Source organism: Anguilla anguilla, chromosome 18 (assembly GCF_013347855.1).
Source record: "Anguilla anguilla isolate fAngAng1 chromosome 18, fAngAng1.pri, whole genome shotgun sequence".
In the NCBI taxonomy this organism is placed as follows: Eukaryota; Metazoa; Chordata; class Actinopteri; order Anguilliformes; family Anguillidae; genus Anguilla; species Anguilla anguilla.
This window is the reverse complement of record NC_049218.1, coordinates 23,656,230-23,668,823: the sequence shown is the minus strand read 5'-3', so window position 1 is coordinate 23,668,823 and position 12,594 is coordinate 23,656,230. Positions and strand designations below refer to the sequence as shown.

Here is a 12,594-nt window from a genome sequence, read left to right as displayed (position 1 = left end):
AAAATGTGCTCAAGCACTAGTGGGGCCTACTCTTGACTCTTGACTTCTCGTTATATTCGTGACAGTGCTATGGCTAGTTTTCATCTGTGTCATCATTATCTGGCTCTAGAAAGAGGGAGATGTCACTTACAACATGTCCATGTGCTAAATGGTTACTTCGGAAATTGTATTTGCTCGTGGTTAATTTATTTAATCCTCAGAAATATTGCATCTTGCCTTCGAGTCATAAACTGTTTGACACCGCATTCAGCTTTATTGCATTTTCTTTATATCTTTTGTGAAAAGCAACCACAGTAATTTTGAATCTCTCTCAGCGCTGCTGCACGGTTAAAATATACAATTTCATTTGCTCTCGAATTTGTCCGATTTGCAGAATTTGATCCAAGGTGTGCTGCAGAACTTCAGGGACAGGTCCAAAAACTCTTTGACTGGATTATTAAGAAGGAGCAAGAATACATTTGCATACATTACTTTGGAACAAGGAAATATCACGGTGCGGTATAACTCCAAATCATATAATGATGAGGACTCCACACGTGCAACATGTGTGTGTGTCAGCTCAAGGTGAACGTGAGGAAGTGCATACATTTCCATTCGTAATTAGTGTTGGGGCCTGAGACTGGCTCTTGTTAAAGTCCTGTAATAAATTCAGATAGAACGGTAATCTCAGTAGAAATCAATGTCTGAAGAATATATAATAAGAACAAGCGATCATTTTCATACCTGGATTATGAATAGAACAAGAAAAAAACTGCTGGAATTCAGCGAGTAGCTCTTCCTGTGTTCCTGTTCAAAAGCATTATGGAAAAATTAGCCAATGTCGTAGGAGACTGCTTGGTCTGATGTGAAGAATAGCTTAATTTCAGGAAACCAGCAAAAAACAGGCAATCTATAAACGACTCTGTAAATATACAGTGTGCGAATGCTCAGCCAAGTCCACATGTCTGAGTTGCGCATATTTATTCCAGAGCACAAACAAAAAAGTTCATCCGTCGTGCCCAAAGGCATTTGAGCAAAAAGCCTATTTATGGCTTATGCTGATAATAATGATTAGGAACCTGGAGACAGCCCTGTGTGATTTTAAAGAGCTTCCTGCATCCGAAGCAGTTTTTAAATCTGAACAAGCTGCATAATTTATGTGGAAATTCTTGAGGAAGCATTTTTTGAAATGTAACGTTCAGTTTCAGATTCCTGTACCCTGTTCAAAACTGAATGTGCCACTAATTTAAGCATTAACTCCAAGCAGAACACTGTACAAGGACTGCATGATCTAACGGCATGGCATGCATGCTTGTAGCCATGCATCCATGCATGTGTGCATCCATACACAGTATGTACCCTTTTATGTCTGTACGTATGCATGCATCATTTTATATATGTATGTAAGTATGTATGCATGTATGTATGTATTAGGGCTGTCAACTTTGGCATGAAATTGAGCATGAATTAACTTAAAATTGGTATGAACTCAAATATATATTTGAATACAATTTGCATAAATACTGTATGCATATTGGTGGATGCTATATGCATAATGATATGCAGCGATGCTCCCTCTAATCTGTTATAGGCCGAAGGGTTACTGTCCACAAGGGTGAAGTATAACACAATAGGACAATGACAACATTGTTCAAAATGTAATGCTATTTAGATGCACATAATGCAGCAGAGAAGGTCCTGGGTTCGAATCTGGACTGGGCCTTTCTGTGTGGAGTTTGTTCTCCTCGTGTCCGCATGGGTTTCGTCCATGTACTCCGGTTTCCTCACACAGTCCAAAGACGTGCAGGTTAGGCTAATTGGAGACTCTATATTGCCCAAAGGTAATTCTGAGTGAATGGTGTGTGTGCCCTGCGATAGGTTGGCGGCCTGTTGAGAGTGTGTTCCTGCCTCTGGCCCAATGCATGCTGGGATAGGCTCCAGCATCCCCTCTGTCCAGGATAAGTGGGTATAAATAACAGATGGATGAATTATGCAGCAGTAAATTCTCAACTAACAAATCTGACCGAAAGTTTCAACAAATGACACCAACAAACAAGTTGTCATGATATACCTGGCATTCACTGAAATTTAGCTTTTTGTTTTCAGTAGTTTTTAATATTTGTTTTTACACACGTAAATACTACTGGGCTTATAAATGATATACTGGGCTTGATGCCTGGTGATGTTGGTACAGGTCACTCATGTTTTTCACAGTTTTAGTAGAGAGAAGTTGAATTTTTGAGGAAAGCAGTCGTTTTTTTATTATTTTATTTGGTACTTTCCCATAACAGATTAGAAATGTAAATTTACTTGCTTTCAGTTCATTATTCTTTAATTAACCATTTCTCATGTTGGTTTATATTGGGTTTATATTTGCCTGCTAATTTACTTTGCTCCTGTTGGGTTTTCTAAATGACCACAATTGAAACGGTGTAATGGGTTTCGACACCCAGGAGCTATTCCACTGGATGTTAGGGACTATGTAGGTGTCAGTACAAGAACTGAATTATACTTTCAGTAGGACAGCCAGACACATTGGGTTTGCCTTTTCCACTTAGCATTAATTCAAAATATAAACTATATTCATAAAGCAAGAAAGACTAGAATATTGCATTAGGAGAGAAAGTGTGGTGTGCAGCATGCACTGGTGAGTTTATGGGGGTATTGGGGGAAGGTTTTACTGAAGGTACTGAATCTCCAGGGGCTCTAGCTCTGGCCTTCAGCCATCCAGCCCTCCAACGTGCTGTATTTCAAACGGTAAATGTGAAATAAGTGCTGGAAAGAAGTGGGTCTCAGCAAAAAAAAAAAAAAAAAAAAAGAAGCAGAAGGAAAAACACATTAATCACCAGCAGTTATGTTCATGCTAATTGAAAGCACCTTACATTTCAGAATTAAAATTAGAGTGCATGTTTCTGTACGTTAAATTATTTATTTGCATAGCAGATAACATTGTCCAGGCCAATTATATCACTTATATTTTACGTAGTGTACATTTGCTGCTGTTACAGGATGTAACAGCAGCAGCGCTGAACTGTGAAGAGGAGTCAATTCCATTTCAATTCAGTCGATTCATGAAGTGAACTAGAATTCAATTCACTGATTGAAAAATGCCTGTTATGTTCAATAGAGATAGATAGGGAACTGAAAGGGAATTGACTAGAGCACTGTGCAGCAGTTACCCATCCTGAAATTCACAATAAATGTTCATCCGATGCCCGACACCACAGACCTCCATTTTCACTTGCTTTCAAAGACTAGTCACGCCATAGGATGCAACTGAAATTCTATGGTATCACTGCATTTCCAGGGATCTGAGATTCATATGTCCCTACACGTGAACAACTAGTATTGGCTGGTCAGAATCCCATCTGCGTGGAGTTTGCATGTTCTCTCTGTGTTCGTGTAGGTTTCCTCCCACAGTCCAAAGACATATAGCCCAGGGACTACAGAAAGTTAGCTGGCCTGGCTAACTCCCTCCCACAGTCCAAAGACATATAGCCCAGGGACTACAGAATGTTAGCTGGCCTGGCTAACTCCCTGGCACATTCACAGAACTGTAATTAGTGTTCATTGTCCCTGTAAAATTAACTAATAAATTAAACTAAAGAGAACAGAATGATGCTTTGAACACTGATACCAGGATGTATTTTCAACTTCACACAGTTATTAATTAACTTGCTGATTAGTGCTCAAAATAGACACAGAAACCCTTGGAGTGTTCTAGAGCAGGCTTGACAGATATGCTCCAAAATATGGGCAAAATTACTTGCGTAGATGGATGAAACTGCCTTTTTTGTGTATGAACCTTTTATCACATACATTTCTGCACATTGGAATTTCCATTAGTATATGAAGGCACTCCCCATCGCTGCTCATCTTGGATAATTTGAGAAGAGTGCAGACTAACGGGGGATGGGGAGGGGCTTGGGAGACAGGTTGGGGCTCGGGGGACAGGGAGGGGCTTGGGGGAGGAGGAGGGATCAGCCCTTGCATCTGGCTGTCAGGAGGTAGGCAGGACCCACAGTCTACATTGCTGTTCCAGCTTCCACACTCTGCTGCCTGTGTTATTGCACGCTCCACAGAGCCTCTGGGCCAGCTGCACTCCAGCAGGTCTCCATCCTGAACAGCCAGCTTTTCTTTTCCAGGTCTCAGAACCGAATTATCGCACACCGCGATGCACCCCTGGGAAGGACTGAATTGTCAGACACAGGCAGATACAGTTGATCTGGTATGGACCGGAATACTGATTCTGGCTTAGAGAGAGAGCAGACATGGAAGCATGTAGGGCACCAAATAGCAAAGGGGGGAAGAGGGGGGAGGGGGAAACTAAGTCCAAAGAATGCTTTCCTGTGAGATTCCCATCTCTGTCTCTGCCTCTCTCTCTTTCTTTCTTTTCACTTCTCTCAATCTCAGCCTCATACTGAGAAAAGAGGCACACTTTTCACACCTGACTTGATTTGGTGAAGCAGCCCAGGTGCTTGGGCCCAATTAACCGGGAGGCGTGGCCCCATATGAGCCCGCCTCCCTCCCTCAGAACGAGCTCAGCCATATGGCAGTGCTAATGAACATTTCCATCTTTGGAAAAAGTGTACACATGCTATGTTTTTACAAATAAAAGAATGAGAGAATTAAATAAATACATATAAAATGAAGCACATAAAAAAAGTCTAAAAAATCTATACATTTTGGATACTTTTTCATACCTGGAAATGTTTTCTAGTACAGCATCTGAAATCCTGAGGGAGAGATGACTACAGTGCATTTTTGGTGTGTTTTAATTGCTTGCGATGACAAACTGGGTCAGGGAGGATTCTCCTGAGCGGAGGGAAAAGCTAGCAGCTAGCAGCCAGGGCTCCAGCGCTCCTCTGGGCTCCAGTGCAGCTTTGCATTGTGGGACGCCTGTTCCTTTGTCACCTCGCTAAGGCACGCGGCCGTCACTCAGGTGCAGTGCCCACACAGGAGCCTTTTGTCTCGTGCGGGCTTTGAGCAAGAACCTTTCCAAGAAGTCAGCCTGTCTTACAGCCGTGATTTCAAAAACCTCAAAAATTGCCTTAAAACTGCCTTGCCCCATTTATTTTGCATTAATGCATTCATGTAGGGCTCTGGGTGGAAAATGGGCACAATTAATAACATTACAGATTTCTTTTATTTAAAGATCTACGCAAATACGAGTTATTTAAATGCATGACATCATTTCAGTTGACTCGCGGTTCTCAGTTACTCTGTTTTGCCGATGTGACACGCTGCGCGTCTCCTAGCCGTATTAAAAGCCGGCGACGATTAGCCGGCGGTGTTTTTCACGCACGGGTATCTCTGTTTCCCGGTTCAGCTCGGCGCGCGATCCGTTCCCCTCTCGTTCCCCCGCGCTCTGACGTTGTTTACGATATCAGCGCGGAGCGAAGGAAGGACCCCCCGGGGGACCCGTCATTTTGTCATTCTCCAAACGGAACCCCGCCGCACTCAGGCTGAACCGCTTCACCGCCTTCTGAAACTCAGCCTTAAAGACGGGCCCCGGCTTTAGAACAATGGAGCCTTTTTTTGCTTACGGATTGACATGAAAGGAAATTTCGGGCTCTCAGACATGATAGGGAACGAGCGTTCCAGCGTTTTAAGTGCTCTTCCTCGCGGGAGGCTCGGCTGGCGGGCTTTCAGATGACTCTGCTGCCGCAGCTGTCCTCCGCTGACGTCACCGGCGAAATCCGACTCTGACGAGGAGGGCCGTTTGAACTTGGAGGGGAGCTACCTCGTGCCGACGCGCACGCACACAGACACACGCACGCGTACGCACGCACACAGACACACGCACGCGTACTCACACAGGCAGATACACACACGTACGCACACAGGCAGACACACACACACGTACGCACACAGGCAGACCCACACAAACACACACACACACACACACACACACGTACGCACACGTACACACACCACACACACGTACGCACACAGGCAGACCGACACACACACACACGCAGACACACACACACGCGCACGCAGACACACACACACACACACACGCACGCAGACACACACACGCACACGCGCACGCACACAGACACACGCACACGTACGCACACAGGCAGGCAGACACACACACACACACACACGTACTCACACACACCACACGCATGTACGCACACGTACACACACACCACACACACGTACGCACATGTACACACACACACGCGCGCACACAGGCAGACACACACACACACACACGCACGCAGACACACACACACACGCACGCATGTACACAGACACACGCACACGTACGCACACAGGCAGACAAACACACACACACACGCACGCAGACACACACACACGCACGCACGTACACAGACACACGCACACGTACGCACACAGGCAGACCCACACACACACACGCACATACCCACACACACCACACGCACGTACGCACATGTACGTACACACACACCACACACATGCACACACGTACACACTATAAACCTGAAACGAATATCAAAAATTCCAGAAAGTTGACTATCCTTTTAAGATTAAGATCAACCAGCAAATATCTTTATATTCTACTTCAGACTATTTTTTCTTGGCGTTTCAGGCAAAATGCCCCGCAGTCATAAAATCTAAGCCAGCAAACACTTTCGCTTCAGAGAAAAGCACAAAGGCTTCCTTTGTTGTCTCTGCCCGACTCTCGCTGCATTGCTCAGGCTACCTCTCAGAGCTCCGCGTCGAAATTTCTCCCCGACGTACTTATCCGTATCCGTCCCCGTTCCTCGCTGCTCCGAATATCAGCCGGGCCCGGACACAGAGCCCCGCCTCTGCGGCACATCGGAGGGCGCGTGAAAACGACGTTCGTCTTCGGGAAACGCGAAGTCGCGCGCGAGAAAACATCGTGGTTCCACACGGGGACGTCGCTCGACTTTGATTCACGGAAACGAGTCGCTTTGTTTCTGAAAGAGCCCATTTCATAGCCTCTTACGACACGATGCTGTTAGGAGCTGTGCTAACTTTAAGAGTTCAAGCGGATAGGATGTCTGTCCCTGACTTGTAGTTGCTCCAATGACCATGATATGCACTTTCGCACGTCGCTTTGGATAAAAGCGTCTGCTAAATAAATGTAATGTAATGTAATGACGACAAACTTTGACACACTCCGACCGCTGTTCCTCTCTGCCAAAGCAGTTGGTTTGCGTTCTGCCACGTTAAATAATTTTGCAGTTTTTGTGATTTATGGTCCTGCGGTTCTTTGGAGCTCCGTTATTTGCCTCGTGCTGCTTTGGAAACTCACAGATCAAAATGCGGATGGTCAGACCTCTACGGTCGCTGACAAACAGCTTATTGGCATTCGACTTAATGACTCGAATGCCAATGCCAGTGTCGCTGCCTTTGAAATTGTGATTTACTTCAAAGTTAAGGCTGTTTCAGTAACATTGTCCAACCCCTGTGTGTGTGCGTGTGTGTGTGTGTACATAATATATACAGTGTAGCAGGGCTGCCAGGTGAAATCATCGGCCTGGGGCAATGTTATATTATGCCTGGGCCGAGGGCAATAACATTTAGCACAAGTTCACAAACCATTGCCCCCCCACTGCCCACCCCCCCCCCCCCCCCCCAGAGAAGATCAAAATTATCCGAGCAGTGACACTGATTTTGTTGTTTTGGCTCTGTAGTTCCAGCACATTGGATTCGAGATGGAACAATGAATATGAGGTGCGGACTGTCAGCTTTAATTTGAGGGTATTTCAATCCACATCGGGTGATCCGTGCAGGAATTACAGCCCTTTTTATACATAGCGCCCCATTTTAGGGGACCAAAAGTAATTGGATGAATTAATATAATCTGTAAGTTGTCATATTTGGTAGTCGGTTGCAAAGATGAAGCACCATGTAATGAGTTTGGTAACATTTGGTTTGGTCTGAGCATATAAGATGTTTATGTACGCTTCAGAATTCATTCTGCTGCTGCTGCCGTCAGTAGTCATGTCATCAATGAAGACAAGTGAGCCAGTTCCAGTGGCAGCCATACATGCCCAAACCATAACACCCCCACTAACATGTTTCACATTTGAGGGGGGGGGGGGATCTTTGGATCATGAGCTTTTCTCCACACTTTTCTCTTTCCTTCTTTTCACTTTGGTACAGGTTAATACTCATCTCATGTGTCTGCAAGAGTTTGTTCCAGAAAGCTCGTTTTTCATGTAGTTTTCAGCAAACTCTTACCTGAGTGTTCTGTTCTTGAGGTTCACCAGTATATTTCATCTTGTGGTGAACCCTCTGAGGTTATGCTGGTGCAGGCTTCTCTTTATTTTAGTCTTTGATACAGCTGCGGCTACATCCTGAAGAGTGCTCTTGATCTGTTCAACAGTTTAAAAGCGGCCTTTCTTCAATAATTGAAAGTATTGGTCATCCGCTACAGTGACCTTTCGTGGTCTACCAGGTCATTATTGCAGAGCTCACCAGTGAATATTTGCTTCTCAATGTACCAAACAGTTGAACAGCACCGCAAGGGATTCCTGTAGCACTAGACTGTACAAGTTGACTGAAAAGCAGAAGTAAATTAGTGCAACTGTTCATGAAAGTTCCATGCCTGAATATGAACGAGATGCTGGCAAGAACGTCAGCAAAATAGCTGTAGTCAAGTTCCAAGAATCAGTTGTTTGTGTGTGTGTGGGTATGCACATGTGTACATGTGTGTGTACTTGTGCATGCGAGCATGCATGCATGTGTGTGTGTGTGTGTGTGTGTGTGTGTGTGCAACATTGAGTTGCTCTATAAACCTGATACCCATTCCGAAAATCCATGCACGTGTACATGTGTGTGCGTGCGTGTGTGTGTGTTTGTGCTTGCATGCATCTATGTGTATGTGTGTGTGTGTGTGTGTGTTATGTGTGTGTGTTGTGTGTGTGTGTGTGCAACATTGAGTTGCGCATAAACCTGAGAACCGTTCCGAAAATCCATGCACTGTAAAAAAATATAAATAAAATAAAATCCTAGGGGAAACACTGCAACAGCAACAGACTCCAAATGCCAATTCCACGCATGGAATTGACTCTGGACCTTTTATTAGCTTCCCTGTGCGTGAACTAATGAGGCCACAACACACAGCTAACCGAGAAACAGCTGAGCAGCCATTTGTCCAGTTACTTAGGATGCCCCAAAATGGCGAGGCTTTGTATACAAAGGGCTGCAATGCCCAATGTGGTTCACCCAATATGGATACAAGTCTGCACTTGAACCCCATGTTCATTGTGCCATTTCAGATGCAATGTGCTGCAGTACAGTACCAAAACAACAAAAATTGTGTCACTGTCCAAATACGTATGGATTGCACTGTGTCATCAAATTATCAGCTTTTATTAAAGGGTATTTTTACACATTATTATTTCACCATCTAGAAATTACCCCATTTTTATACATGGCCCTTGCACTCAATTCCCAGGCACCGTAATGTTTGGGACAAATGGCTTCACAGTTGTTTCTGATCAGATGTGGTTCGATCTCTTCCTTAGAGCAGGTATAAATGTTTCAGTATCTAGTCTTGATTCTAAGCTTTGGATTGCCTTTGGAGTCTGTTATTGTCAACAGGAGGATCAGAGTCGTGCCAATGAAAGTCAAGCAAGTCATAATGAAGCAGAGAAAAAAGAAAAACAAACAGTCAGCAACATAGGCTAAACCTTAAGCTTACCAAAATCAACTGTTTGGAACGTCATTTATAAGAAAGAAAGCACTAGTGAGCTCAGAGGGCCTGGTAGGGCAAGGAAGACCTCTACAGTTCATGTCCAAAAGAATTCTCACCATAATGAAGAAATACAAAAACTCCTGTCTGAGAGAAAGCAGGCACGGATGTGAGAACGACCGCACAGAAGACTTCACAAAGAGAATTACAGAGACTGCACTGCAAGATGTAAACAACGAGTTTGCCGCAAAAACAGCATGGGCAGGTTAAAGTTTGCCGAGGAGTACTTAAGAGCCTGCAGAGTTCTGAAGAAAGGTCTTGTGGACAGATGAGACCATGGTTCACTCGCATCAGAGTGATGGCAAGAGTGTGGAGGCCCAAGGGAACTGCCCAAGGTTCAAAGCACCCGCCGTCATCTGTGAAACATGGTGGTGGGGGTGTTATGTTTTGGATGTGGCTATGGCTGCCACAGGCACTGGCTCACTTGTCTTCATTGATGATGTAACTGCTGATAGCAGCAGCAGAATGAATTCTGAAGTGTACAGAATATTCTTATTTGCTCAAGTTTAAGCAAATGTCTCCAAACTCATTGGATGGTGCTTCATTCTACAGCAAGACAATGATCCCAAACATACTGCTAAAGCAACAAAGGAGTTTTTCAAAGCCAAAACCTGGAAAATTCTTGACTGGCCAGGTCAGTTGAATTGATCTGATCTGAATCAAATTGAACATGTGTTTCATATGCTGAAAAGAAAAGTAGAAAAAGGCAACTAGCCCCCAAAAACAAGCAGGAGCTAAAGTTGGATGCAGTACAGGCCTGGCAGATCATCGCCTGAGAGATACTCAGCACCTGGTAATGTCTATGGGTCAGTAATATGCATCAACCTATATATAATCCAGTAATAGTTATATTTTCATCAAAATGAAGGCACCTCCTGCAGTACAGTCTCCCCATCACTGCAGTATGCTATTGGTTTTATTATTTCTTTAGAGGGAATGCTGCCTCCTTCAAGCTCACAAAAAAAGTATTTCAACAGCATTTTCCCCTTAAGTAGTCAACACAAGAATTGCTAAGCCACATTTACGTCCATCAGTTTGACAGCTGAAGGATAAAAGCCATGACTGCTGGGTGGAAGCAAGTATCTAACCCAAGTTTGTCTTTTTTGTTCATTCACCCTTTTCTCATTTGTGCTCCCGGCCCTGAATAAAAATATTTGAATTGCATTATGTGAAACTTTTGATTATGAATGAGGCGGACTTCAAAGGACATGCATCTCTTTGTAGCAATATTCATGGAATAATGGAAACAATTGTCTGGCATTTCAATGATTGTGATCATTCTCTGTCATTGCCGTCTTTGAGCTGGCATTCTTAGATTGTTGTGATTGCAGAAGTGCCTCCTAACCTTGGAGTGAATTAGGTCCAACAAAAAAAAGTTTGTCCTGATGTCCCGCCTTCAGGAAATGAAGAGGTGTTTATTCATAATGGAGGGTGATGGGAGGGGGGAGGAGCAGTGCAGTACTGATCAAGCAGCTCTGAGAGTCTATCACATCAAAGCCCTCCAGGCTCTGAATGTGAGTCTTCGCTAAAGGTAATCAGCATAAGAAGGTAATTCCTGCCTGCAGCAATTACCAGCTTCCTAAGGAGCAGTTAGCGGTGACCTTCAGCAATCAGGAAGCACTATTAGGGTGACGATCACTTAGAAATTTACTGGATTACCTTTAGAGGGACGACTTAACTGAAGACTGTCAAGTCCTGTTTGTTGATTTGTAAAAATGTCTTTCAATAAATGTATACGGGCCAGCTGGCTAAGAGGTTGCAGTTTTTACAGGTGTTCTCGGCTTGCAGAAAAGGACTTATGAACTAATGGTTCACAAACACAGGGGAAACTGCAGGTAGCAAGGGAAAATGCTTCCTAGTGGTTGCTAAAGAGAAAGGAACCCCTTAAACAGTTATTATTTAAACAGACATCCCCTGCATGTCACTGCAGGTTTTGCACGTGTCCAGTCTGTAAGGAAACAGCTTGAATGGATTACAAAGGCTCAGCTACTGTAGTCGGATGCAGTGAGTCGTTAATGAAGATTCATGGGAGGGTGAACCTGTTCATCCCTGGATACACATGAAAGAATCTCACATCCAAGCTCATCTCAATAAATCAGCGTGACTAATTTGATGGAAAAAAAGCTATCTATCCCTACACGTGTCTTCTCAATTATATGCTGACTTGTGAACTTAAGTCAGGGGATACTGAACGCTAACCTGTAAACCAGCAGTCGTTTCCTCTCCCCAGTTTACGTAAGGATCAACCACCTGTGCTTATTCGCTTATAATTGCAACTAATGCGCTGGCATTGCCTCCAAACCTTGCCGCATGTCACGCTAATTACATTTGTATGCAAACAATCTCCAAATTGCTCTCAAAATCAAAATGTAATTTATCAACGCTCGTACGCACAACGATAACACAAACAAAACAGACGCAGTTGCAGTACGTGCATACAAGAGAACAAAATGAGAAGAGGCGATCCTTGTTTAAACTGACGCTCAGTCGTTCAAAATGTTAGGGGGAAAAAAAAGCGTTTGATGTTGGAAAGGTGTGCTTTTGGCCGATCCTGTGTTAAGCCGGCTGTCGGTTGAACACTTCTGACTCCAGTAATGACCCGGTCCCGACCCGTCTCTCGTCCGCAGGAGGAGGAGCTGAGGAAAAGCGGAGAGGCGAAGTACGCCCACTTGAGCAACGATCTCCACGTCTTAATTGAAGTCTTCGCTCCGCCCGGAGAAGCCTACTCCCGCATGAGCCATGCCCTGGAGGAGATTAAAAAATTCCTAGTCCCGGTAAGTACCTCCGACGCTCCCGTGCGCCCCAGTTCTGAGGAGGGTGATTGTGAGAGCGGCCGCGTGGAGATTGGTTTGCCCCCCCCCCCCCTCCCCGCGCCGGCGCAGTGCTACGTTAGC

General features: G+C 44.5%; 1 protein-coding gene across 8 annotated transcripts in view; it reads left to right on the top strand.

Moving 5' to 3' along the window:
* The window catches only part of khdrbs2 (KH domain containing, RNA binding, signal transduction associated 2), a 146,227-nt gene that overhangs the window by 73,803 nt on the left and 59,830 nt on the right, over positions 1–12,594 (top strand). For all 8 annotated transcript variants that reach the window (XM_035399770.1, XM_035399772.1, XM_035399771.1 and 5 more), the window contains exon 4: positions 12,328–12,474. In XM_035399770.1, the coding sequence (XP_035255661.1) occupies positions 12,328–12,474 (147 nt within the window). The remainder of the gene's footprint in view (positions 1–12,327; positions 12,475–12,594) is intronic.